General features: G+C 42.6%; 2 protein-coding genes across 4 annotated transcripts in view; one reads left to right on the forward strand and one right to left on the reverse strand.

The window, feature by feature from the left end:
- si:ch211-195b15.7 (synembryn-A) overlaps positions 1-19,137 on the forward strand; it is a 28,756-nt gene extending 9,619 nt beyond the window's left edge. For all 3 annotated transcript variants that reach the window (XM_034295571.1, XM_010902253.3, XM_020044417.2), the window contains 7 exons: positions 13,500-13,594; positions 13,811-13,961; positions 14,312-14,407; positions 15,135-15,279; positions 15,743-15,875; positions 16,573-16,707; positions 16,938-19,137. In XM_034295571.1, the coding sequence (XP_034151462.1) occupies positions 13,500-13,594; positions 13,811-13,961; positions 14,312-14,407; positions 15,135-15,279; positions 15,743-15,875; positions 16,573-16,707; positions 16,938-17,070 (888 nt within the window). In that variant the 3' untranslated portion in view covers positions 17,071-19,137. The remainder of the gene's footprint in view (positions 1-13,499; positions 13,595-13,810; positions 13,962-14,311; positions 14,408-15,134; positions 15,280-15,742; positions 15,876-16,572; positions 16,708-16,937) is intronic.
- Positions 19,138-20,309: 1,172 nt separating this feature from the next.
- The window catches only part of prr12b (proline rich 12b), a 51,476-nt gene continuing 44,246 nt past the window's right edge, over positions 20,310-27,539 (reverse strand). Inside the window, exons 14-17 of the mRNA XM_034295573.1 lie at positions 25,537-25,634; positions 24,705-24,839; positions 22,365-22,460; positions 20,310-21,633 (exon numbers count right to left, since the gene is read on the reverse strand). Coding sequence (XP_034151464.1) covers positions 21,499-21,633; positions 22,365-22,460; positions 24,705-24,839; positions 25,537-25,634 — 464 coding nt within the window. The 3' untranslated portion in view covers positions 20,310-21,498. The remainder of the gene's footprint in view (positions 21,634-22,364; positions 22,461-24,704; positions 24,840-25,536; positions 25,635-27,539) is intronic.

A 27,539-nucleotide genomic window follows, 5' to 3' on the forward strand; every position in this document is an offset into this window, starting at 1 on the left:
CACAGTGGTAACAAGGCATGATGGATCCATGTTCTCATTCTGTTTACGCCAAATTCTGACTCTACCATCTGAATGTCTCAACAGAAATCGAGACTCATCAGACCAGGCAACATTCTTCCAGTCTTCAACTGTCCAATTTTGGTGAGCTCGTGCAAATTGTAGCCTCTTTTTCCTATTTGTAGTGGAGATGAGTGGTACCCGGTGGGGTCTTCTGCTGTTGTAGCACATATGCCTCAAGGTTGTGCGTGTTGTGGCTTCACAAATGCTTTGCTGCATACCTCGGTTGTAACGAGGGGTTATTTCAGTCAAAGTTGCTCTTCTATCAGCTTGAATCAGTTGGCCCATTCTCCTCTGACCTTTAGCATCAACAAGGCATTTTCGCCCACAGGACTGCCGCATACTGGATGTTTTTCCCTTTTCACACCATTCTTTGTAAAGGCCCGTCTGGCACCAACAACCATGCCACGCTCAAAATTGCTTAAATCACCTTTCTTTCCCATTCTGACATTCAGTTTGGAGTTCAGGAGATTTTCTTGACCAGGACCACACGCCTAAATGCATTGAAGCAACTGCCATGTGATTGGTTGATTAGATAATTCCATCCATCCATCATCTTCTGCTTATCCGGGGCTGGGTCGCGGGGGCAGCAGTCTAAGCAGGGATGCCCAGACTTCCCTCTCCCCAGACACTTCCTCTAGCTCTTCCGGGGGGACACCGAGGCGTTCCCAGGCCAGCCGGGAGACAAAGGCGTTCCGGAGGCATCCGAAACAGATGTCCAAGCCATCTCAGCTGACCCCTCTCGATGTGGAGGAGCAGCGGCTCTACTCTGAGCTCCTCCCGGGTGACCGAGCTTCTCACCCTATCTCTAAGGGATCGCCCAGCCACCCTGCGGATTTGGAGGTACTGATTTTCATCCCCACCGCTTCACACTCGGCTGCAAACCGTCCCAGTGCATGCTGAAGGTCCTGGTTAGAAGGGGCCAACACGACAACATAATTTGCAAAGAGCAGAGACGAAATTGTGTGTTCTCCAAACCTGACACCCTCCGGCCCCTGGCTACGCCTTAAGATTCTGTCCATAAAAATTACGAACAGAACCGGTGACAAAGGGCCTGACATCCCTTAGCAAAGGACCCAGGACCCCATACTCCCGAAGCACCCTCCAGAGGATGCCGCGAAGGACACAGTCGAATGCCTTCTCCAAATCCACAAAACACATGTGGATTGTTTGGGCAAACTCCCATGAACCCTCCAACACCCTGTAGAGGGTATAGAGCTGGTCCAGTGTTCCACGGCCCGGACGTAAACCACACTGTTCCTCCTGAATCCGAGGTTCTACTATCGGCCGTATTCTCCTCTCCAGAACCCTGGCATAGACTTTCCCGGGGAGGCTGAGAAGTGTGATCCCCCTATAGTTGGAACACACCCTCCGGTCCCCCTTCTTAAAAAGAGGGACCACCACCCCGGTCTGCCATCCCAGAGGCACTGTCCCCGAACGCCACGCGATGTTGCACATGCGTGTCAACCAAGACAGCCCCACAACATCCAGAGACTTGAGGTACTCAGGGCGGATCTCATCCACACCTGGTGCCTTGCCACCGAGGAGTTTCTTGACCACCTCTGTGACTTCAGCCCGGGTGATGGACGAGTCCACCTCTGAGCCCTCATCCTCTGCTTCCTCAATGGAAGACGTGAAAACGGGATTGAGGAGATCCTCGAAGAACTCCTTCCACCGCCCGACGACATCCTCAGTTGAGGTCAACAGCTGCCCACCTCTACTGTAAACAGCGTTGGTAGGGCACTGTTTCCCTCTCCTGAGGTGCCGGAAGGTTTGCCAGAATCTCTTCCAGGCCAGTCGATAGTCCTTCTCCACGGCCTCACCAAACTCCTCCCAGGCCCGAGTTTTTGCCTCCACAACCACCCGGGCTGCAGCCCGCTTGGCCTGTCGGTACCCGTCAGCTGCCTCAGGAGTCCCACAAGCCAACCAGGCCTGATAGGACTCCTTCTTCAGCTTGACGGCATCCCTTACTTCCGGTGTCCACCACCGGGTTCGGGGATTGCCGCCTCGACAGGCACCGGAGACCTTACGGCCACAGCTCCGAGCGGCCGCTTCCACAATGGCGGTGGAGAACATGGTCCACTCGGACTCAATATCTCCAGCCTCCCTCGGGATCCAGTCGAAGCTCTGCCGGAGGTGGGAGTTAAAGATCTCTCTGACAGGAGACTCGGCCAGACGTTCCCAGCAGACCCTTACAGTACGCTTTGGCCTGCCGAGTCTGTCCAGCTTCCTCCCCCGCCATCGGATCCAACTCACCACCAGGTGGTGATCAGTTGACAGCTCCACACCGTAGAATAATAGTGAAAAGAAACAAAACTATGAAATAAACATACAGAATCATAACCAAAAAAGTGTTAAAGTGTTTGTCTCTTTGCCTTGATGATAGCTTTGCACACCCTTGGCATGCTATCCTGAGGTAGTCCTGGAATGTCTTTCTAACAATCTTGAAGGAGTTCTCACATATGCTGAGCACTGGTTGGCTGCTTTCCCTTCACAATGCAGATGAACTCATCCCAAACCATCTCAAAGTGCTGCTTCAGAGACCAGGTCATCTGAAGCAGCATTTCACCACTCCTTGGTGAAATAGCCCTTACACAGCTTGGAGATGTGTTTTGTTTCATTGGCCTGATGAAAAACAAATGATAGTCCCATTAAGCCAAATCAGATGGGAGGGTGTATCGGTGCAGAACACTGTGGTACCCATGCTGGTTGAGTGTGCCTTGAATTAAAAAAAAATCACAGACAGTGTCACTAGGAAAGTACTCTGACACCATCACACCTCCATGCTTCATGGTGGGAACCATACATGCAGAGATCATCCATTCACTCACTCTGCACACTGGACTCATCAGACCAAAGAAGAGATTTCCACTGGTCTGATTTCCATTGATGGTGTTTCTTGGCTCAAGCTAGTCCATTCTTATTGGCATCCTTCAGTAGTGGATTGTTTGGAGCAACTTAACCATAACGGCCTGATTCACGCAATCACCTGTGAACAGTTGATGGTGAAATGTGTCTGAGGTGCAGTTTTCTGATGCTGGTAACTCTGAACTTATCCTCCGCAGCAGAGGTAACTCTGGGTCTTCCTTTTCTGTGGCACTTAAAGAATTGTCTTGATATTTTCCAGACAGACTGATCTTCATGTCTTAAACTGAGTAATGTTAGCCTGTCATTTCTCCTTTCTTATTTGAGCTCTTTGCAAAAATATGGACTACTACAGGACAGACATAATTATGGTCGGTACACCAACTCTACTTGTCTCAACTCAACTAATTGGCTAAAACACATTTAGGAAAGAAATTACACAAATTACATTTTAATTAGGCGCACCTGTTAATTGAAATGTGTTCGAGGTGATTACCTCATGAAGTATGTTGAGAGAATGCAATGTGCAAAGATATCATCAAGGTAAAGGCTAGCTACTTTGAAAAATGTACAATATAAAATGTATTTTGATCTATTTTATACTTTTTTGGTTGCTACAAGATTCCATGTGTTATTACATAGATTTAATGTGTTCAATATATTTCCACAACGTGGAAAACCATAAAACTAGAGAAATACCCTAGAATGGGTAGGTGTGTCCAAACTTTTGACTGGTACTGTATAATATTAGCAATGGGATTATTTTGACTTTTGTGGCGATAGAACAGAAGCAGCCAGTCCTGTAGGCACCTCATGTTCTTTTTTATTTAACAGACCTGTAAAATCAGGGGCTTCATTTATCAATATTGCATAGATTTTAAATGTGTACTTAGGAATGGAATTAAGAATGTGTATACACATAGAAAATGTGGGAACATTTTATGCACTCAAGTATTTCTCCCTGTAAAAAAAAGTATCTTACAGGCATCACAGTTGCTAGCTTAATACTGTCATGTTTCTACATCAGACGTTGTAATCTTTTACAGTACCATTTACTGAACTTACTGAAAATAAATTACAGCATCTGTAAATAGATTAATTAATAACAGTTAAAAGGAGAGCAGTCTTTCAAAAACAATTACAAATAACCAGAACTGTTTCCTTCCCTGTCTGATAGAGACAGGCAGAGAGAGAAAGAGCCTAGGCCAATTTCCTCTACTTATTAATATCCAAAAAAGAGCCAGCACATTTTATAATCATTTACAAACCAGTGATCCCCACTCCTACCACTATAAAACCTAGAAATGCCAAGAGCTGAACATAGAGAGAATTCCTCTTAACCAATTCATCCTGAGGATAAGTTCTTTAACAACTGCTAACTCAACAAAAGCTCAAGACACCACTCAGATAATCTGGCCCAACAAAATAATCAAAAAACAAAAGGAAAAATATATCTGGTGGGGGTTGGCCTCCGCCAGGGCTGCGCTTTGTCACCGCGCTTTGTCACCAATCCTGTTCGTAACTTTTATGGACAGGATATCGAGGCGTAGTCGGGGTGGGGAGGGGTTGCAGTTCTGTGGGCTGGGGATCTCATCGCTGCTTTTTGCGGATGATGTGGTCCTGATGGCATCATCGGTCTGTGACCTTCAGCACTCACTGGACCGGTTCGCAGCCAAGTGCGAAGCAGTTGGGATGAGGATTAGCACCTCTAAATCTGAGGTCATGGTTCTCAGCAGGAAACCGATGGAGTGCTTCCTCCAGATAGGGAATGAGGCGTTACCCCAAGTAAAGGAGTTCAAGTAGCTCGGGGTCTTGTTCGCGAGTGAGGGGACAATAGAGCGGGAGATTGGCCAGAGAATCGGAGCAGCGGGGGCGGTATTGCATTCGCTTTACCGCACCGTTGTGACAAAAAGAGAGCTTAGCCGGAAGGCAAAGCTCTGGATATACCGGTCAATTTTCCTTCCTACCCTCACCTATTGTCATGAAGGCTGGGTCATGACCGAAATAACTAGATTGCGAGTACAAGCGGCTGAAATGTGTTTTCTCAGAAGGGTGGCTGGCTTCTCCCTTAGGGATATGGTGAGAAGCCAGCTCCCCTGCTGGAGCTGCTGCCCCCACGACCCGATACCGGATAAGCGGATGAAGATGAGATGAATTGATTCAACATTTCCTAACCCAGTAACAACACGGTAACAAATGCATTTCTAATGCAAACACTAACGCTAAGGGCTCTAATTAGCTATCAACTCGGCTTGTAATTATTTGTCCAATTTGTCCATGACTGACGTCACCCAGGCAAATTAATAAGCAACTAAATATGTTTTGGCCTAAGAATATCTCACCAAACTAGCTTTTAATCAGCTGATGAGGTCAAATTACATTAACTTTTTTCATGAAATTTATAATGGAAAAACAATTGAAACCTTTAATAATTTAGGTAATACAATTCACCCAATTGAAAAATATTTTCTCCACATGTCATGGAAAAAGTAAATTTTCCTGCCAAAGAGCTGAAACAACTCAGGAATTTGTGAATTCAGTAGCAGACTTTATTAAGGTCATAAAGCCATGCTGGTCTGCAGAACAGCAGTCTTCCAAGCGTTGATCCTCTGGTCCTCCATAGCTCTGATTCCTCACCAAGACAAAAGAAAGGACATTGAAAAAAATTGACAGACAATTATACCCCAGGGTAAAAATGCAAACAAAACAAACAAATTATGATTACTTTGTTACTGAAAACCAGACATGCTTCCAAGACACACATTTTTATACAGTACCATCTTTCATAACGTTATCTGGACATCCCATTATGCTAATCCCTGGCCTGATCCTTCCCCAATCTTCCACCATTGTATAACATCGTTTAACAAAGCTCTCTTTTTCAACATGAGTTGTTCAAAACATTTAATCTGGATCAAAATTATCCAAATTTGGAAATCCCATTTTTTGCTATTCAGGATCAGGTAATCCATCTTATTTATGCCGGTTTTTCAAAGCAACATTGGACTGGATCACCCTGATCCAGATACACAGTTTTCAAGATTTCCAAATCCGGATTACAAGTGCTCTAAATTGGACAACATATCACAATGTGGGCTACCAGCTATGTAAAGAACAGGTAGAAGAGCCAACATCACTGTAAGTGTTTCATATTTTGAGACAAAACACAAAAATAACAGAAACATCCACTTCCATTCATAATTTATTTTATTACCCCTCATCTGGGCCACAACAAATAAAAACAAATACAGTACATTAACAAATACATTGTGATATTTTGAAACGTCTTAAAAAATTAATTAAAAGAAAAAGGGCAAATTTCCAATGGTTAACAAAATAAAGAATGTTCAGGGTTCTTCTTCATCTGAGGAGGAGAGACCAGAATTTCCAAGCCCTGCTTTTAGGAGGCAGATCTGAAGTTTTGCTTTGGTTTGCTGCAGTTTGGTCAGCTTGATTTGTTCCTCTGCCAGGAGTATCTGTGCTTCTGCTCTTTCAGTTTCTTGTTTAAGAAGTGATTCATAGGCATCATCATTATTATTCGGCAAAGGACGCTTTAAGCCTCTTTTCTGAACTCCTGTGACTGCTGGCTCTACCAGTGTGGATCCAGGTTGTTCTTCAATAATAGGGCTGAGATCCAGAATGAAAGTTTCTTCTGCATTAGGAGGAACTGGCTCACTTTCCTCTACAATCGTAGGCTCACCATCCCCTACAACACCTTGAATCCCTTGTAGGACTTTAGAGTTCTCACCTCCAATAATGTCCAGACCCTCATCAGTGTATTCACCTTTCTTAAAGGGTTTGTTGCCTGTTTGGGTGTTTTTTGCTTCAGCAAGGTCCTTTGTTGCTCTGGCCCTCAGATTCTTCCATCTAAATTTCACTTGCTCCAAGGTCCTCTTCTGGCCAGACCCCATTATCCAACTTGTGGGCGATGCTGACCTCATCATCACAAACTGTGTTGTGAAGTGGCCTGGGTCTGTTTATGATGCACGTATCCTGAGAGAGAGTGCTTTATACAGAGAGCTCCAAACCAACCGACCGGATGGCATAATATTAGGAGACAGTGCCTACCCACTCCTACCATGGCTGATGACTCCTTTTCTTGCAGCAACCACACCTGCGCAGGCACACTTCAACACTGCTCATTGCAAAACAAGATGTGCAATTGAGCGTTTAAATGAAGTTCTGAAGAGACGCTTTGCATGCCTTAACTACTTGCGAGTGGAACCACAGGGAGCATGCAACATAATATTTGCGTGTATCGTCCTGCACAACATTGCTACCAGGCGCAATGTCCCTCTCTGTGATGATGTCTATGATGCACCTGAGCCTGTTGAAGAACCATACGGAAGTAGTTCATTGTACATTCATTATACTTAATACTTTTCTATAAATTTGTAAATCTTTCACCGCACAATTAGAATTGCATTTGCATTAATTGTACATCCATACAGTCCATTTGTACATATATGTACTTAATACTTTTTCTGCCCCCCTCTATTTGCACTTCTGGTTAGACCCAAATTGCATTTTGTTGTACTGTACTATTGTTCAATGACAATAGTTGAATATAATCTAATAGCTGTTTAAAAAAGTATTTATGGTTTAAAATAGTGTCTCCCTATCGAATGGTTTTGGAGCCTAATTTTCAAGAGATACCGTTGGTGAGGGTAATTAGCATAAATTAGCAGACAAGACATAGTTGAAGTTCATAAGTGTTACCAATGACAGGTCATGTGTCTGTAGCTCGAAAGGTTGAAAATATACAGCCTAATAGTTAATTAACGCTAATTACGCTAATTAGCCTATGTAACGATTGAAGTGGGGATAGTTTAAACATGTGAAACATTTGGTTTCGTGTCTGTGTCACGAATGGTTCAAAAGATACAGCCTAATAGTTAATTAACACTATTTACGCTAAATAGCATACATAAAATCGATAAATGTTTGATCATATGAACTGGGGATAGCCTAAACGTGTAAAACAAAGAGATTTCGTGTCTGTAGGACGAACGGTTCAAAAGATACAGACAAATAGTTAATTAACACAATTGACGCTAATTAGCATTTGGAAAACAGGTAAACGTTTCTTAATTTGAAGTGGGGATAGCTAAACTGGTGAAACAAAGTTGATTTCCGGTTTGTAGCTCGAACAGTTCAAAAGGTATCGGTAGTTTGTACACCCACAACAGTTATTTAATTGCAGGTGACTCACACCACACCAAAATCGACCAAGCACATGGTTAGCAGAAACATAAAAGTGAGAGCACCAAACCCTGAGATGGCATGAAGCAGCTAAGCACATCAACCCATTCACAAAAGGGCACTATAAAGAAAGCATGGTAATGTTCTAACCAATTACAACAAAAATGAACAAATTCTACATCCACTGAGCATGCAGGGATATGCATAATTAAAATGAAATACTGCTTCATAATATAGTTCAAACATTTATAAACAATACATACCATCCCAGAATACACCAAGAACATACTAAGCAGACACAAGAGAGCCACAGCTTTGCATTACTGGAGCATTCATTAAGTTGCAAAGCACACCAAACTGCATGGTCTTCCTTTCTATGGTTGACACACAAAAAAGACAATAATCCCCAAAAAACATTGAAGAGTGTACCCAATACAAAAATTCTTATCAATTACAACAAACATAAACATTTACAAATTGGACAGCCGCAAAGCATGCTGGGATATCGATAAAGAAAATGAAATATTCCTTATTTAATGTTGTAAACAGTGAATCAAAGTCTATGGTGTTAAGACAAGAAAATGGTCTTAACACCATAATGGAGACATGTATTGACACTATATATGAATTCTTTAAATCCTACTGAGTATTTCCCAAATGCCATTTTCCACTTCAAGGTCTGGTAATTTTATTATGAGGCAATTTGCATAGACCAAATTCAAGCGTAGAGTTGGTGATGAAAGTCCTTCTGGTGTAATGCACATTGAGATAGACACCATAGTCTTTTAAGGTAAGCACAGGAAAATAGTCTGGCAGGGGACATTCGAGTCTGTATGTGTATGGTCGTAGAGACTTCTGACTCAACAGTAACACTCTAAGGCCATCAACAAAAACATTGACAATGGAATAACAGATTGGTAGGACATTGCAACAATATGTTTTTGTAATATGTTATAATACCGACAATAACAATAGGGTTTCTCCTACCGGAGAACCCCTAATAAAGGAGCTCCATGGAATCTTAGTGGTAGAAATGTTTCTGGTTGAGACAGTTCCAATGAACAGACCTATCGTATGCCACACCCTAAACATATACAGTGGGGAGAACAAGTATTTGATACACTGCCGATTTTGCAGGTTGTCCCACTTACAAAGTATGTAGAAGTCTGTAATTTTTATGTGAGTGACAGAATCTAAAACAAAAATCCAGAAAATCACATTGTATTATTTTTAAGTAATTCATTTGCATTTTATTGCATGACATAAGTATTTGATGCATCAGAAAAGCAAAACATAATATTTGGTACAGAAACCTTTGTTTGCAATTACAGAGATAATATGTTTCTTGTAGTTTTTGACCAGGTTTGCACACACTGCAGCAGGGATTTTGGCCCACTCCTCCATACAGACCTTCTCCAGATCCTTCAGGTTTCGGGGCTGTCGCTGGGCAATACGGACTTTCTGCTCCCTACAAAGATTTTCTATTGGGTTCAGGTCTGGAGACTGGATAGGCCACTTACGGAGTCACTCCTTAGTTGCCCTGGCTGTGTGTTTCAGGTCGTTGTCATGCTGGAAAACCCAGCCACGACCCATCTTCAATGCTCTTACTGAGGGAAGGTGGTTGTTGGCTAAGATCTCGCGATACATGGCCCCATCCATCCTCCCCTCAATATGGTGCAGTCGTCCTGTCCCCTTTGCAGAAAAGCATCCCCAAAGAATTATGTTTCCACCTCCATGCTTCACGGTTGGGATGGTGTTCTTGGGGTTGTACTCATCCTTCTTCTTCCTCCAAAAACGCAGAGTGGAACTTAGACCAAAAAGCTATATTTTTGTCTCATCAGACCACATGACCGTCTCCCATTCCTCCTCTGGATCATCCAGATGGTCATTGGCAAACTTCAGACGGGCCTGGACATGTGCTGGCTTGAGCAGAAGGACCATGTGTGCGCTGCAGGATTTTAATCCATGACGGCATAGTGTGTTACTTATGGTTTTCTTTGAGACTGTGGTCCCAGCTCTCTTCAGGTCATTGATCAGGTCCTGCCGTGTAGTTCTGGGCTGATCCCTCACCTTCCTCATGATCATTGATGGCCCACAGGTGAGATCTTGCAAGGAGCCCCAGACCAAGGAAGAATGACCATTATCTTGAACTTCTTACATTTTCTAATAATTTCTTACCAAGCTGATTGCCTATTGTCCTGTAGCCCATCCCAGCCTTGTGCAGGTCTACAATTTTATCCCTGATGTCCTTACACAGCTTTCTGGTCTTGGCCATTGTGGAGAGGTTGGAGTCTGTTTGATTGAATGTGTGGACAGGTGTCTTTTATACAGGTAACAAGTTCAAACAGGTGCAGTTAATACAGGTAATGAGTGGAGAACAGGAGGGCTTCTTAAAGAAAACAGGTCTGTGAGAGCCGGAATTCTTACTGGTTGGTAGGGGATCAAATACTAATGTCATGCAATAAAATGCAATTTAATTATTTAAAACATAGACTGTAAAAAAAAATGGATGACGCCCTTTCGTTCTTTTCCATTGGTGAAAACTGAAGCCGCCAGTGTCCCGATATGGCACTGACATCATGGACTTGCGTCTGCACAGATAGCGATCTTGGGACCAGTTCTGCGCAGTAGTTATGCGCAGTAGTGAGCAGGAAGTAAAGCCGTAAAGCCGCGAAATCAACGGCCCCACCCCTGTGCCCCGCCCTCACTCTCCCTCGCAGAATGCGCATACCGTAATCAATCGCAAGCACACGCTGAACTGTTTTGAAAGTAGAGTCCTGCTCCTGTGAACTCTGTCTGCTCCGTTCCACTCCAACCTCATTAAAATAAGGTAAATACAAGTAGCCTACTAACCACTCATTTAAACAGAGTTCAATCAAGTCCAAGTACAGTACAACCTTTGCTTGTTAAACCTAGACGATATGTTATAGCCTAACTTACATCATGTTTAACCTTAATTTAGAATAGGCCTAATACAAAAGTAATTGGTAACTTCTAGCTAACGATCACCTGCTAGCTATTAACATGGCTATTAACGAGGCTTGTTGTCTTTTAGCTAACGTTAGCTAGCCCATTACATTTATTTACTAATTAAATAGCTTATAAATTTAACTTACCGAAAAAAATTCAAAGATCAATTGGAAATGCCAGATCGGTTAGCACAATCTACTGCAGAACAACCCATTATGTCCGTGTGAAATTATATCAATTATAGAAATTTAGAGATTAAATTTAAAGCTCCAATCTCCTTAGTCCTCCGAAGATCGCGAAAAAAGCCTGTTGGCGCTTCAGTGGCTCCTCGGCTCAGATAGCTGTCAATCACAGCTGTCAATCACGACGTCACACCACCGTTTTTAGAGCATTAAATAACTAACTAAAAACCAACTTATTTTAAAAACAAACTCTTGAATTTACATTAGCATGATACAAACTACAGTAAATGACCAGCTTTGGAAAAAAGATATTTGAAGGGTAATTTAATTGTTTAGTTGGTCTCGCGTCCCATTGAATAACATGGGGAGGGGGGGGTTAATGCCCTATACTAGGACCACTCACCAGGGGGCGATCGAGACGTTTTGGCTTCACTTTTCAGGGCTTGTGCGGCACGCTTGATTTCAAATCATACAATTTGATTTTCTGGATTTTTGTTTTAGATTCCGTCTTTCATAGTTGAAGTGTACCTATGATAAAAATGACAGACCCTTACATGCTTTGTAAGTAGGAAAACCTGCAAAATCAGCAGTGTATGAAATACTTGTTCTCCCCACTGTAAATTGCCAGTGAAAAATCTTGCTCTGGGACGTTTCTCACAAAGATAAAAAATATACTATATTATAATCCAACTCTGTTTCCCAAAAGGTTGGGATGCTGTGTAAAATGTAAAGAAAAACAGAGTTGTGATGAGTAATGATGTGCAAATAATTTAAACCCTGTATTCAGTGTTGAAATTGAGAAATGTTGTTGTTTCTTGAAAAATATATGCCCACTTCGAATTTGATGCCAGCAACACTTTTCAAAAATGTTGGAACAAAAGACTGGAAAAGTTGTGTAATTCTAAAAAACATACCTGGAGGAACATCCCACAACTAATTAGGTTAATTGGCAACAAATCAGTAACATGATTGGGTATAAAAAGAGAGGATTAGTCTTTCAGAAATAAAGATGTGGAGGGGTTCACCACTCTGTGAAAGACTGCGCAGGCAAAAATCAGCAACAATTTAAGAATCACATTTCTTAAAGTGAAATTGCAAAGAGTTTGATGATCTCATCATTAACGGTACATAATATCATTAAAAGATTCATAGAATTTCAGAGAAATCTCTGTACTTAAGGGAGAAGACCGAAAACCAATAGGGGATGGCCATGATCTTTATGCCCTCATGGCGGCACTGCATTAAAAACAGATACAATTCTGTAGTGGACATCCCTGCATGGGCTCAGGAACACTTTTGAAAACCATTGTCTGTGAACACAGTACGTCTCTGCATCCACAAATGCAAGTTAAAACTCTACCATGCAAACAATAAAACGTATACAAACAAGATGCAGAACTGCCGCTGCCTTCTCTGGGCCCGAGCTAATTTCAGATGGACTGAGGCAAAGTGGAAAACTGTCCTGTGGTCTGACAAATCTAAATGGTAAATCATTTTTGGGAATCATGAACGCTGCGTCTTCTGGTTTAAAGATGAGAGGAACCATCCGGCTTGTTAGCAAGGCAATGCCAAACCACATTCTGCACAGGTTACAACAGCATGGCTCTGTAGTAAGAGTCTGGGCACTAAACTGGCCTGCCTGCAGTCCAGACCTGTCAACTATTGAAACATTTGTCGTGTTATGAAATAAAAAATATGACAAAAGAGACCCCAAACTGTTGAGCGGCTGAAATCCAATATCAAGCAAGATTGAAAATACATTTTACTTTCAAAACTAGAGCAGGTGGTCTCCTCAGTTCCCAAACGCATACAGAGTATTGTTAAAAGAAGAGGTGATGCAACACAAGCCTCTGTCCCAACTTCTTTGAACCGTGTTGCTGGCATTAAATTCAAAATGGATGTGTTTATGTATTTTTCCAAAAACAATAACATTTCTAAGTTTCAACATTTGATATTTCTTTGTAATATTTGTAATTAAATGTAAGGATAAATGATTTGCACATCATTGGATTCTGTTTTTATTAGCAATTTACGCAGCGTCTTAACTTTTTTTATACGAAACATTTTCAAGTTGGAAGTTTTGGTTTCTGTCACAGTGATCAATAGGTTTAAGCCACAAAGTCAAAACCCAGACCTATTTCTATTTGCTGTTTTAATCTTAACAATGCTTTACCTTTAGTTCAGGTAATTTTGACATTTTGGTTATACAATATTTTCCTTCAGGAGGATGCGGCTCTCTATCGCCACCTGGCTGCATTGCTGCGTCACTGCCTGAAGGTGACCTGTGACAGAGAAGACCTTACTGAGGACCTACAAGGGTATATAAGGGTTATGCTCCTCCTCTGTTATTTAATAATGCATTTTTATTCAAAACTAGTGGTAATCCATTTTAGATGTTTAAATGCTGCCTTTTTTGTGGTAAAGTGAAAAAGATATGCTCTGAATCCTTTCAAAATGGCTGCCATTTCAACTTTGCCTTGAATTTCTTTAGCCTGGATTCCAGACCTTTAATCATTAACTATAACCTTCTATAGGCACACAGTGAACATGCTGTCTGCTCTGCCCCTGCAATGTCTTGACGTGCTGCTGTCGGCACGTGTCACGGAGGGGTCACATGAATGGGAGGGGGTCAACATGGAGACTGTCCACACCCTACTGACCTTCATGGAGAAACGTCTGTACAGGGTACAGAAGGATGGAGAGGGAGGGACAGAGAAGTAGGAATGAGATTAGATGAGAATGCTGGGTGCTTCCCTATTGTGTGTTGTGGATGGGGACATCTTATTAGCATTTTCAAATGTAAGCATTAAACCATAGACACTAGATGTGGGTGGTAGGTAGCCTAGCGGTTACAGCAAATGACCAGTAACTGAAACGTATCTGATATCTGTTGTATTCTCCGTGAGAAAGGTAGTTAGTTGCCCTTATTGGTTGCCCCAGTTCTTTGCTGTAAATGAGACTAGTCTACTAGACTGATATAAAAAAAATAAAAAAAATTTAATAGGGTCATAAACGCCTATGTGTTTGTTATGAAGGGTCAAAAGTTGAAGGAGAAACTGACTCCAGTCCTGAATCTTCTAACTGAGAGCTGCAGAGTGCACCGCGAGACACGCCACTACCTCAGAAAACAGGTACTGATCTTTCCCATTCAAATTCAGTATTGGGGCTTTACACAGTGTGAACACATTCGTTTGATGCTTAGTTCATGTGACTGGAGAAGCAGGTCTCACAATCAGTTTATTTGGATGTGTGGCCTCGTCCCCTTCTAACCTGAGCATTCTATTTGGATGTGTGGCCTCGTCCCCTTCTATCCTGACCAGTCTATTTGGATGTGTGGCCTCGTCCCCTTCTATCCTGACCAGTCTATTTGGATGTGTGGCCTCGTCCCCTTCTATCCTGACCAGTCTATTTGGATGTGTGGCCTCGTCCCCTTCTATCCTGACCAGTCTATTTGGATGTGAGGCCTCGTCCCCTTCTATCTTGACCAGTCTATTTGGATGTGAGGCCTCGTCCCCTTCTATCTTGACCAGTCTATTTGGATGTGAGGCCTCGTCCCCTTCTATCTTGACCAGTCTATTTGGATGTGTGGCCTCATCCCCTTCTATCCTGACCAGTCTATTTGGATGTGAGGCCTCGTCCCCTTCTATCTTGACCAGTCTATTTGGATGTGAGGCCTCGTCCCCTTCTATCTTGACCAGTCTATTTGGATGTGAGGCCTCGTCCCCTTCTATCCTGACCAGTCTATTTGAATGTGTGGCCTCGTCCCCTGGGAAAAGCTGGGAAACAACTAACTGGTTTTGCAGGTTTTTGCTCCCACCCAACTGTAATACACCTGCCTCTACCTACCCCACTATGCAGATACTCCCCCCTTTGAGGGACGTTGCCCAGAGGCCAGAGCAGGAGGCCACAGTGAAGGGACATCTGGTGCGCCTGATGACCCATGTGGACACGGACATCAAGCACTGTGCCGCAGAGCTGCTTTTTGTGCTCTGCAAAGAGAATGGTACCCACACCAGTGTGCCTTTTTTTAATAGCTCTTCATTTGAAAACAACACTTACTGTTGCCTAGGGGTCCAAACCAAATGCCTCCTGTGCACATATGTACTGCATATAAAATCTTAGTAAGCTAGAACCCTTTTGTATCACAGTCACAGAATTGTTATTAACCCCACATGGAACACCCATTAACCTCACATAGCTACTTATATTGGGGGTCCATTTGATGAAACATACTTATGCAGAGCTCTTTTTCCAATAGTCAAAATAACTCACAGACTGGTCTTGGGTATTATATGAACATATAACAAGGGCTACCAGAATGAATGTCACAGCTCTTACCTTTCAGATTAAAAGTATATAGACACAAGTTGAATATCATAGAAACTGCAAAAATGCCTATGGTAGGTTTGAATTAATCCCAGCCTAACAACCCCCCCCCCACCCCGCTCTATCTGTCTCTGTCCCAGTGAGTCGTTTTGTGAAGTACACAGGCTATGGGAATGCAGCAGGATTGCTGGCAGCCCGGGGAATGCTGAGTGGATGTCAGGTGACCTACAGCCAGTACTCTAGTGACTCAGACTCCGATACAGAGGAATACAAGTTTGTAAAACAATCATTGATACCACACTTTGTTTGAAATCGTAAGGGTTAATATGAATCGTTTATAGACTTGATTGAACCGGAGCAGCAATTTTGATTGCTAAAAGTTGGAGAGTTGGATGCTAAAATGAATTTTACTTATGTTAGATGTTGTAAGATAGTACTTAGATAGAAATAAAATAAGTCTACTGACCAAGAGAAACTGTATTACATCTAATTCTATTTTTACTAAATAGACATTTACCATAAACAGTGTGTTTGAGCTTGTACATTTTTCAAAGGCCAAATGTAATAACATCAAAAGGAATATGGAGCTGATTTCATTACTTCCATAACCTTTCAGCCAGTGGTGGATACATAATAATTAAGGGCTGTTTAAAGAAAACTAAAACATGGTTTTGTTTCTCTTGGCCCATAGATCCTTAAAATGGAGAAGGGAAAAAAGCTAAATGCTCCTTAAAGTACACTAAATTTGTATAAATTCAATTTGCAACAAACAAGTTTTACAAAAGAAGATTCTAACATAGAGAGAAATGTTTGAAGCAGTAACTAATTGACACAAAACCAGACATCCATTTTGGCTATGGGCACCACTTTCTACTACTGGCTGAACTTATAAAAAAGGACACAATAAATCTTCAACTTGTTAGTAGTGGACTGCATTGAAAAGGGATGCTTTTTTTATTGTGTTCCACAGGGAGGCTAAGGAGCATATCAATCCAGTGACTGGAAGGGTGGAGGAACAGCAGCCAGATCCTATGGAGGGAATGACAGAGCAGGAGAAAGAGGAGGAGGCAAGGAAACTCATCAGTCTGTTCAACAGGCTTTCACGGTATGTGTGCGTAAATATGTGTGGTTGCGTTTCAGTTAAGGTACAAATCCAAGTGTGAGAAATTGTTAAAGATTTTGTTCACAGATGCAGAAGGAAAATGTCCCCATCTCTCTCAGTTTCTTTCTCTCACCATTTTTCTTGCTCCCTCTCCTTATATCTTGATATCCCTCATTTTACTTGCTCCATTTCTCTCTCTTCCTCTGACACTATTCTCTCCCTGTCTCTGTTAGGGACAACATCATCCAACCAATTGGAGTGACAACATCAGGGAAACTGGAGCCCCTTTGTGGTCAAATGAGGGAGAGCATACTAGAAGAAGAGGAGGAAGACCCGAATGAATCAGAGGAAGAGGAGGTAGATTAGGGAGGAGCGTGAAAATTGAATAGGAGAATAGGAGGTTGGAGAGTGAAAGAAAGCAAGAGGAGAGAGGTTGGTTTGTGTTTACATAGCGCCTTTCATCCAATGAACCAGGAAGCACTTTACTTTGGATCATGTGTCCATCTGCCCGTCGCTAAGTGTAACACTATGGAATAGTGTGAATGTATTGCCCCGTTTACGCCTCCTTCAAATGTGTCCATTATCTGGTCCACATTATCTTGTCCATATTATCTTGTCCACATTGTCTTGTCCAAGTTCTGATTGTGCCCGCATTTCTAGACAGGTGTAACTGACAACCAACAACATCTGATCGATTTCAAGATAAGATGAGATGTAAGAAAAGAGAAAATGTAAAAAATAGAGAATACGCTAATACTTCCCATGGCTTTATGTATACCCTAGTACTGGCATCTCAATAAACATTCTTCAAATAAGACCAGGATAATTGACAAATATTAGAGACAGCTATGAAAAGAGCTTTTACAATCACTGTCTAGTTAGGTAGAGTCAACAAGTTTATAGGGGAAAATACGCTAAAGAAACAACAAGAAATAGAAATTGAATCCTTAGACTCCAATCTGTTTCCTCACCTGGGTATGAATGGAATATCCCCACTGTATGTTCAAATGTGCAAAGCTATTTGCCTGTAGCAAGAGGAAGGAGAGGGTTGTTTCCATTTGTGTGCCTGCGCATACTGGCAGCCTATTGGAGGGGATGTTGATTCAATTAATCTCAGTATTTTTAATCTCAGTATCAACTCAAATAATTGACAAAGGAAAATATGTGAATAGAGATGACTAATTACATAAAAGATTTAATCAAAATAAAATGAAGCAGTGCTGATAAAACTGTAAAACTATATATGCACATTATGGCTGGTTTTGTTAAATACTTTTAAGCCTAGTACTGGACTAATAAGCCAAGCTAACTGGAGATTTCCATTATTCTATGTCCATGAAACAAGCCCTATATTTTATTTTATTCAATGGAATTAGGTATAGCACGGCAGGAATGGGCACAGCCTCAGAAATAATTGAAAATCCTTATTTCTGTAAAGAACAGTAACAGTAAAGAAAATCATAGTTATTTCTTAACGATTAAACCTAAACTGAACTGACCTCAACAGTGTTTAGAGGTAACTGGAAACTCCTTCCAGCACGTACATCTCCATTGAAGGTAGCTGCCATTTTAATGTGGTCAGGCAGGTGGGACTTCCAACTTCATTAAAGGTATGGGGTATTTAACATGTTTTTTCCTTACATTCATTCCTATGCTATTTCTATGATGTACAGTGTACTTCCTTTTAACATTTTCTGTAGTGTAATAAGCATATTGTTTCTCATGCTGTGGTATCAATAAACCATTCCTAACTATACTGCTGTAACTTTCCATTGAGGCCAAACAGGCATCAGCATCAGGCACAATGCCTGGGTAAACACATCAGTGGAAATAATTGTTTTAAGTTAATATAAGCTGTTACTGAAAGGACATTAGATCAAAGTAAACTAACCTTAAACCTTATCTTGACTGTTTTACACTTACGCTTTAACTGAGCAGATGCATTCCAATCAGGGCATTTTTACCCTTCCCACTTTTCCTCAGTGAAATTCCCATCAAAACAGTTCCAGTCCAATTCATAAAAGTTGACCCTTCAGTCCTTGATTGATCTTGGGGGAACTTTGTTTATTTGCAGTGTTGATAGTACCCACAATTGAAGGCAAACTGTAGTCACTACATGTAGTTTAATGCTGGTGGCCACAGTGTTACGTTTCATGAACACGGCTACATTTTTGTCTTAGACTCTAAGCTTAATGGTCAGATGTCTCATGAAGTGTGGAGCTAGTTACCTAACTCTGACCATTACTCTCCCTTGCTTGGGCAAGTGGACTTGTGACATGTGATGATGTAAATGTCATTTAAGGGCTGAGGGAACTGTAGCCAGTGACTTCTGAGTTAAAGATGGGTGTTTGCTGTGTAGTGTAGTGGAGCTGAAGTGATTAAATTGGAGGGAAAAATCTCAGTCACAGTAGGTGTAGATCCTTTGAAACTCTTCTAGCACTGTCACAGAAAATGTTTTGTCAGCATTTTTAGTTGGGAGAAATAAATAAAGATCCAAAACTTCACAGGCACATGCTTTTAACTGGTGTTAAAGAGATTACTCATTCAGACAGCAATTTTGCTGATCTGATTTCTTTACAGACTCTCTTTTCATATCTTTTCGATAAGTCTTCATGTCTCAAATCCAACCTCTCTTTGTTATGATTCTTGCAAAATTTTATTCCTGTGTAATTTTTCTGAGAAGTTCAGGTCAACCCATACATTTTAGTTAGTTTGACTTTTCTGAAATACCTATGGTAAAGTCCATGTGAAAGCAATGTAACAATGCTTTTTGGGAAACATTATGGTACTACATGCACCTTGCATATAATAATATTGAAAGCCAACTTTCCATTCTTTCATATTACTGAATTTGTTTGATATTTTGTTTGAAAACACTGAAAATCAATAATAGTAAGGTTACATTGTTTTCATTTTGGGAAATATTTGCATTCAAAAGAAGTGTTCCTAGCAAGTATTCAATCCACACTTTTCTTGGCTGATTTGCTACAGGTTGGTTGGATGATGCTTGTGGAAACCAAATTTCAAATAATGCCACATATTCTCAATAGTTTTGCCCTCCAATACAATCTTCATATTATTGACCAATGCACCATTACTCCACTCACAGGCACTGAGCTCAGTAGTCTGATTGTTGGCATTGCTCTGTCACAAGTCTCCTTGTCAGAGCACTGGGCAGTGCCTGGTCGGTGTTATGCAGCTTCCACTATCCGATTATTGATCAAACAGTGTTTTTTTCATCCAGAAAATGTGACAGCCACTTTAACTGTTAACAAGTGGAGGCCAATGATAAGGTAACTTTGTCCTCATTAGGGCAATTTTTTCCATCTGTGTAAACTGGGAGATCCACAGCACAGGGGTTGAATATTTCTGCAAATATTTCTTACAAATATTTTCCAACATAGAACCAATGTCACCTTACTCTAATTGATTCTGAATGATAGTGTTTTAAAATAATATAATACACAAACAAAGAGAATGTTTATTTTCCACTGTGTTTGCCAATTTATGAAGTTTTTAAATAAATGTTTCATGCAAATGAAAGGCTCATCATGTTAAAATCTCCTGTATACAATTACAAAAATGAACAATATTGCAAGTTTAAGTTGGTTTCCCCTGTCATTTTCATCATTTTAACATTTTTATTTGCTTTTGTCAAATACAGGAAGATCATGTACAGAAGAAAACTGGCTTTTGAGACTGAAGTAACTGTACAATATTTACAGAGGGAAAAAAGAGCTTGACAAATAGATAAACCTCCAAAATAATAATGATCATAACAAACAACAAAGAGTTCAAATGAAAACAGTAAACACAGATTTTTGTTACGCATTTTAGCTGTTACACCTTCCTAAAACCACAGTGCTTTATTTTATAAAGCGAACAGATACTTTTTTTTTTTACTTCAGGTGTAAACTTCTCTCTCATTTTCTTTTGAAGAACAAACAGAAAGAACACAGTTTGCTTTGTTTTTTTTTAAAATACAATTCCCCCTAAATTTTTTTAAGCAGATGGGAAAAAAGGGAACAAACACTCTCCTCCCTTCCCTCCCTTTAACTCAGTCCTCCTCCCGTTCACTATTTTTTTTCCTTCAGCAGTAAAGCAGGAGTGAGCAAAGGATTGCAGGTAGGCCATTTCATGTATACCCTAATAAAACATTATTATTTCAAATAATAACAGCAAACAATCCCAGCTAGGGCGATATGCTGTTAAAAATATTCTTGTATAAATAATACAAATCATAATTATTAATATGTACCTATATATGTTTTTTGTATGTTGGTGTGTGTGTTTTTGTGTGTATTTGCATGTATCCGTGTGTGCGTTTGTGTGCACGTGCATGTTTGGCTGTAGATCACAACCTCCTGTAGTGCTGACCGATTCACCATGGCCCACACCATGGTGGACATTGTGCCATTTCACACATTCACTATTCTCACTTTGCCTCCCACGCTCTCTTCCATCTTTCTCTTTTCTTTAGTCAAGAGATGAGAGAAAGAAAAAAAAAAGTAATAAAAACAGTTTGTCATAGCCTCCATTGTAAGTTCAAATGAAACACTCCTCAGACTGAACACTGCCTGTTCTCACTCTCTCTTGCTGGGCAAGAACCAGTGGTAGAGTCTGTACCTCCACATTTTGGTACAGTCCAGTGTTCTCCACTTCCATCTCTCTTGCTTTTCCCCCCAAATACTGTAGAAGTCCTCCCTCCCAAACTCACATTCTGCTTTCCAAATTTTCCATATATAGGACCTATGGCCCTGGTCAAAAACTGCCATTTTGGACATGGTCCCCTTCTCAGGCCTTGGTGCTGAGAGTCAGCAGGTCAATGAAGGAGTTGAAGAGGGTTTCCAGCCAACCCTGGTTGGCCATACACTGTTGGACCACCTCTTCTTGACCAGGGTCCTCTGCTGCCTGTTCTATACTGTCCGTCTGGGGGTGAAGGGAGGAGGAATAGTTTATAAGTCTTCAGGGATGTCATTACTATAAGGTGTCAGAGAAACAGGAAAAGAAGAAAAAAAGGCGATACCATATACCTGGGTAGACATTATGTCAAAATGTTATTAAGCAATAAGGCACAAGGGGGTGTGGTATATGGCCAGAATATTACAGCTAACAGCTGTTCTTAGGCATGACACGTTGCAGAGTGCCTGTATACAGTAATTAGCAGTGGAATATATGAAAAATACCACAAACCCCTGAGATGCATTATTGCTGTTATGAACTGGTTACAAACGCAAATAGAATAGTAAAAAGTAATGTGATATCATACCCGTGGTATACAGTCTCATTTACAACAGCTTTCAGCCAATCAGCATTCAGGATTAGAACCACCCAGCCAATAATTCCTGTTATAGTGCTTGTGACAGTTTGGACAGTGTCACTGAGGCCATATTCATATTGAAAGAGACAAATCTTTATAATTTATTCATTGATACTTCCTGATTACCCAGTTAGATTCTGTGATCACATGACCAACCAAGTCATTAGGAGGGATCAGTCAATTGGAAGTTGCATGCACGTTGTCATTAAAATACCAGAAGCTTTCCATTGCCAATTGAGAGCGCATTTTCAGTGTAATTCCCTAACCTTCTGTACAAGCAGTGTTAGACAGTGACCCTGGCTTCAGTGGCAAGTGATTGTTGTGTTGAGCTGAGCCTTACCTCCTTCTTGCAGTGCAGGAAGGTGTGATACTTGTAGTGATGGAGGGAATGATAAAGGCTGTAGACCCGACACATCTCTGTGGACAGCTTGAGGTCCTAAAAGTCAGGGAAAGAAGGATTGAAAAAAGAAAACATTTATCATCTCCAGGTTCTTCTAGGGACAATCGGGGAAGAAATGCCAACAAGACTGGATTCACAACTTCACACAGTTTTAGAATAGCAGACAAATACTAATGCACTAATAAAAAAAAAAAGTGTTGCTCAAGTGTTGCCTAGGGTGGACCAGCCACCTGTGCCCCTGGGCCCACTTGAATCTGGCCCACTGTTCTTTCAGCACACCTCCCCTCTTTCCCACAGTCTCTCCTCCATCTAATTAAAATACAGTAAAAAGGAAATGAGATGCCCAAAATATTTGAAGGAAAAAATGTTTCAAGTATCCTGTTTCCTATCAGGCCTGGTTGGCTTGTGGGACTCCTGAGGAAGCCGACGGGTACCGGCAGGCCAAGCGGACTGCAGCCCGGGTGGTTGTGGAGGCAAAAACTCGGGCCTGGGAGGAGTTCGGTGAGGCCATGGAGAAGGACTATCGGCTGGCCTCTGAGGGCTCAGAGGTGGACTCGTCCATCACCCAGGATGAAGTCACAGAGGTAGTCAAGAAACTCCTCGGTGGCAAGGCACCGGGGGTGGATGAGATCCGCCCTGAGTAGCTCAAGTCTCTGGATGTTGTGGGGCTGTCTTGGTTGACACGCCTCTGCAGCATTGCGTGGCGGTCGGGGACAGTGCCTCTGGGATGGCAGACCGGGGTGGTAGTCCCTCTTTTTAAGAAGGGGGACCGGAGGGTGTGTTCCAACTACAGGGGGATCACACTTCTCAGCCTCCCCGGGAAAGTCTATGCCAGGGTTCTGGAGAGGAGAATACGGCCAATAGTAGAACCTCGGATTCAGGAGGAACAGTGTGGTTTTCGTCCGGGCCGTGGAACACTGGACCAGCTCTATACCCTATATAAGGTGATGGAGGGTTCATGGGAGTTTGCCCAACCAATCCACATGTGTTTTGTGGATATGGAGAAGGCATTCGACTGTGTCCCTCGCGGCATCCTGTGGAGGGTGCTTCGGGAGTATGGGGTCCTGGGTCCTTTGCTAAGGGCTGTCAGGTCCCTGTACGACCGAAGCAGGAGCTTGGTTCGCATTGCCGGCAGTAAGTCAGACTTGTTCCCAGTGCATATTGGACTCCGGCAGGGCTGCCCTTTGTCGCCGGTTCTGTTAATAATTTTTATGGACATGGGCCGCCAGGGGCCGGAGGGTGTCATGGTTTGGGAACCACACGATTCCGTCTCTGCTCTTTGCAGATGATTTTGTCGTGTTGGCCCCTTCAAACCAGGACCTTCAGCATGCACTGGGACGGTTTGCAGCCGAGTGTGAAGCGGTTGGGATGAAAATCAGTACCTCCAAATCCAAGCCCATGGTCCTCAGTCGGAAAAGGGTGGCTTGCCCACTTCAGGTTGGTGGAGAGTGCCTGCCTCAAGTGGAGGAGTTTAAGTATCTAGGGGTCTTGTTCACGAGTGAGGGAAGGATGGAACGGGAGATTGACAGACGGATCGGTGCAGCTTCTGCAGTAATGCGGTCGATGTATTGGTCTGTCGTGGTGAAGAAAGAGCTGAGCCGCAAGGCGAAGCTCTCGATTTACTGGTCAATCTACGTTCCTACTCTCACCTATGGTCATGAGCTTTGGGTCATGACCGAAAGGACAAGATCCCGGATACAGGCGGCCAAAATGAGCTTTCTCCGCAGGGTGGCTGGGCGATCCCTTAGAGATAGGGTGAGAAGCGCGGTCACCCGGGAGGAGCTCAGAGTAGAGCAGCTGCTCCTCCACATCGAGAGGGGTCAGCTGAGGTGGCTTGGGCATCTTTTCCGGATGCCTCCTGGACGCCTTCCTGGGAAGGTGTTCCGGTCCCGTCCCACCGGGAGGAGACCCCGTGGAAGACCTAGAACACGCTTGAGGGACTATGTCTCCCGGCTGGCCTGGGAACGCCTCGGTGTCCCCCCGGAAGAGCTAGAGGAAGTGTCTAGGGAGAGGGAAGTCTGGGCATCTTTGCTTAGACTACTGCCCCCGCGACCCGGCCCCGGGTTAAGCGGAAGAATGGATGTTTCAAGAAGAAATTAGACACCCCATGTGTGAGAAAGGACACTTGTGGTTTTGCTTGGTTTGCACAAGGCCAGAAATCTTGGACCAGAAGGAAATGAGAAATAACAAATGCCAGGCTTAACCTCGGTGCAGTGGATTGGATACAATGCCAGTGATGAGATGCAAATTATTTTTATGACCCAGATGTGGTTCAGTCACCTGCTGTTTTGGCGTGGTGCTCCTCTTAACCCGGTTGAGAGTTTTACGATTGTAGCACTCTCCCCCGAGGTGCACTTTCACCACACCAGAGTCCAGGGGGTCTGCTGTCATTTTGGAGAACATATGCAGCATCTCCTAAAGAAGAAAGATGGAAAGTAATTTAGACTGTTTTTAAGCTTTCAATTGTCAACATGATTGTAAGAAAGTTGGTTGGAGATTGGAAAGAGAAGCAGGCAAAACATGCACATATTTAGCTCTTATCCAGAGCAACATGTGTTTAACTCCCTTGGCAGCATGGGCTCTGGTGAAATCTAGAGCACTATATACAGCTCTGGAAATTTTTTTATGTATGGCAGTCATTCCATTCCGGTGTCTTTTAAATTCCAACACAGACACACCTCATTTTACTTTACTGCGGTTCATAAGAACAAGGTCAAGCAACAAATAATTTTGCAGTGGTCTCTTAATTTTTTCCAGAGCTGTATATGGAATTGGGAGCCATTTTGGATTCAACCTGTGTTGATAATAAATCCTGCTTTCAGTCATTCCCTATAGGTGACGCTTTCAAGATATCCCTCTAGGTGACGCTATGCCCTTAAATCCAATGCCAATGTATACAGTAGTTGGTACTCCAGTGAGTTGAAACTAGAGATAGTGAACAGCTAGCTCTCTTTCTATTTTTCTGTTGCTTCAATGTCTTTTATTCTCTCTTTCTCTCTACTTTCTGTCATATCTATCACCCTTTTGGTTACTGGCAGATTATCTGACCACTAAGCTATCTGCCACTGTACATTTTTATCTTTAGTTATGAGCATTTTTACAACAGACATACCTGATGTTGACCACTCATGTTGACTCTCCTCAGAAGTCTCCTCTTCTGTTCATTGAGGAGGCTGTCAATCTTCCTCATGGGCGGGAGGTACAACTCGTCTGAGGGCCAGAGAGGGAGAGAAGTCAGTATAACTGATCTCATTACCTTTTCCTTCACCAATCTCACTTATCTTTGATGAATACATTCCTGAAATGAAATATCTGCAGTTTCCTGTGTATTTAGAACAGACAGATAATCACTCCCTCCTGTTATTTGAATACTTGGATCTGCATCAACTGGGTCCATGGCCCAATCTCAAATCAACGTCTAAGCCTGATACCCAGTGTATGTGAAGATCAGAAGATTTGATTGGTCTAAGTAATATGGTGATTTACATTTAGCCAATCAGAGTACAAGGTGGAGTTATTACCACATTGCTTACACCTGTCAAATCCTGTCAAATTCTCACAACAGCTTTGGGCGTAGGGGCCAGTTTGGGTGTGAGCCCAAGGCTCCACTGAATATTTTTACCTGCCAAAGAAAACCTTATTGGTATGGACGTACAGGACGTTTCAGTGTACTACAGTACAATTTATTATTATTTTTTTATTAATATTACTTTCTTTTTCATGCACTTTGAGATTATACTTCTACAATGAAAATAATAATAATTATTACAAGTTGGTGCCCTAATCAACAGGTCCCATGTCTTATTTTTATTTTTTTTACAGACTTCTTCTCTGTCAAAAATGTAGAATGTGGGGGGTCACGTGACGCACTCAATGGAGTAGACGTGTTGACGACGAGCTCCGGCAAAGCCTTCGAAAGTCTCCCTATAATTTTTGATATAATTTTTGAGGGGGCTGAAATTAAATGTAGAAGTGACAAGACATGCCAAAGAAACAACTTAAATCCAGTCATAGTCTTTGTAACAAAGAATTAACGAACTCTAACATGCACTCCTCTCCGAAAATGGCGGATGCTCCAATGAATCCTAGCGACATGGACGCACTTCTAGAGAGAATAACAGCAGAAGTCCTAGCGGGCGTCGATAAGGCTTTGGATAACAAGATTGATCCAGTGCTAGAGAAATTGTCTCCGGAAGTGACGTGACAAGTTGACGTGCAAGTGTGACCCGGCAGTGCATGTCTCGTGGGAGTAGGTGACCCAGCAGAGAATGTCTCCTATCACCTCCGGGACTGTTCTCCACCATTTGGCTGAAGTCGTCTTAGGAGGATGGAGAGGAGGCGCACCCCAAGGAGGGAGAGATATGCTAAAGCCTGCATTCCCATGCCGGCGCCCACAATGGAGGAGGAGGGAGATATCTTTGAGGCCGCATGCTGGACATGGTACCAGTGGTCTTCTCCCTCCAGAAATATTCAGAGCACCTTGGGGAGCACCATTCATGATCAGTTTTAAACCAATGTGTGTCCAAAAGGCTGTTTCATATGCTCCCAACGAAATGGCTCTTGGTGCGCGTGCACCCCAGTGATTTTTGCATCAGCATCGATCTGAAGGGTGCTTACTTTCATGTCCTGATTCTGCCTCGTTACAGGAAATTCCTGCGTTTTGCATTCCAGGGCAAGGCATACGAATACACGAGTGCAGTTCGGTTACGTGCTGGCACTCCACACTTTTATAAAGTGTGTGGAGACAGCGTTGGGTCCTCTGAGGGGTCAGGTGTCAGGGTGTTGGCCTACTAGTGTTGGCACACTCAGTGGAACAGGCCTGTGTTCACACATTCAGGTTGGGGACTCAGCTCACTCGTTTTAGTTTTGCTGTGAACTGGAAGAAGTGCGCTCTACAGCCCAGTCAACTGGTGGTGTTTCTGGGTCTCCAGTTATCTCGGAAGTCCTTGAACGTGTAGGGCCGTTACGCATAGTGTCAGTGCTCTCTGTCATGTTGCTACTGGGCTTAACCACACGGCGGTTCATTGGGGCAGTTACACATGAGGAGCTTAATTTGCACATCTCTGATTGGACCCTGTGCATCATCGGCGGCGATTGGTCGTGATCCCGAGATCT

Source organism: Esox lucius, chromosome 11, assembly GCF_011004845.1.
Source record: "Esox lucius isolate fEsoLuc1 chromosome 11, fEsoLuc1.pri, whole genome shotgun sequence".
Classification (NCBI taxonomy): domain Eukaryota; kingdom Metazoa; phylum Chordata; class Actinopteri; order Esociformes; family Esocidae; genus Esox; species Esox lucius.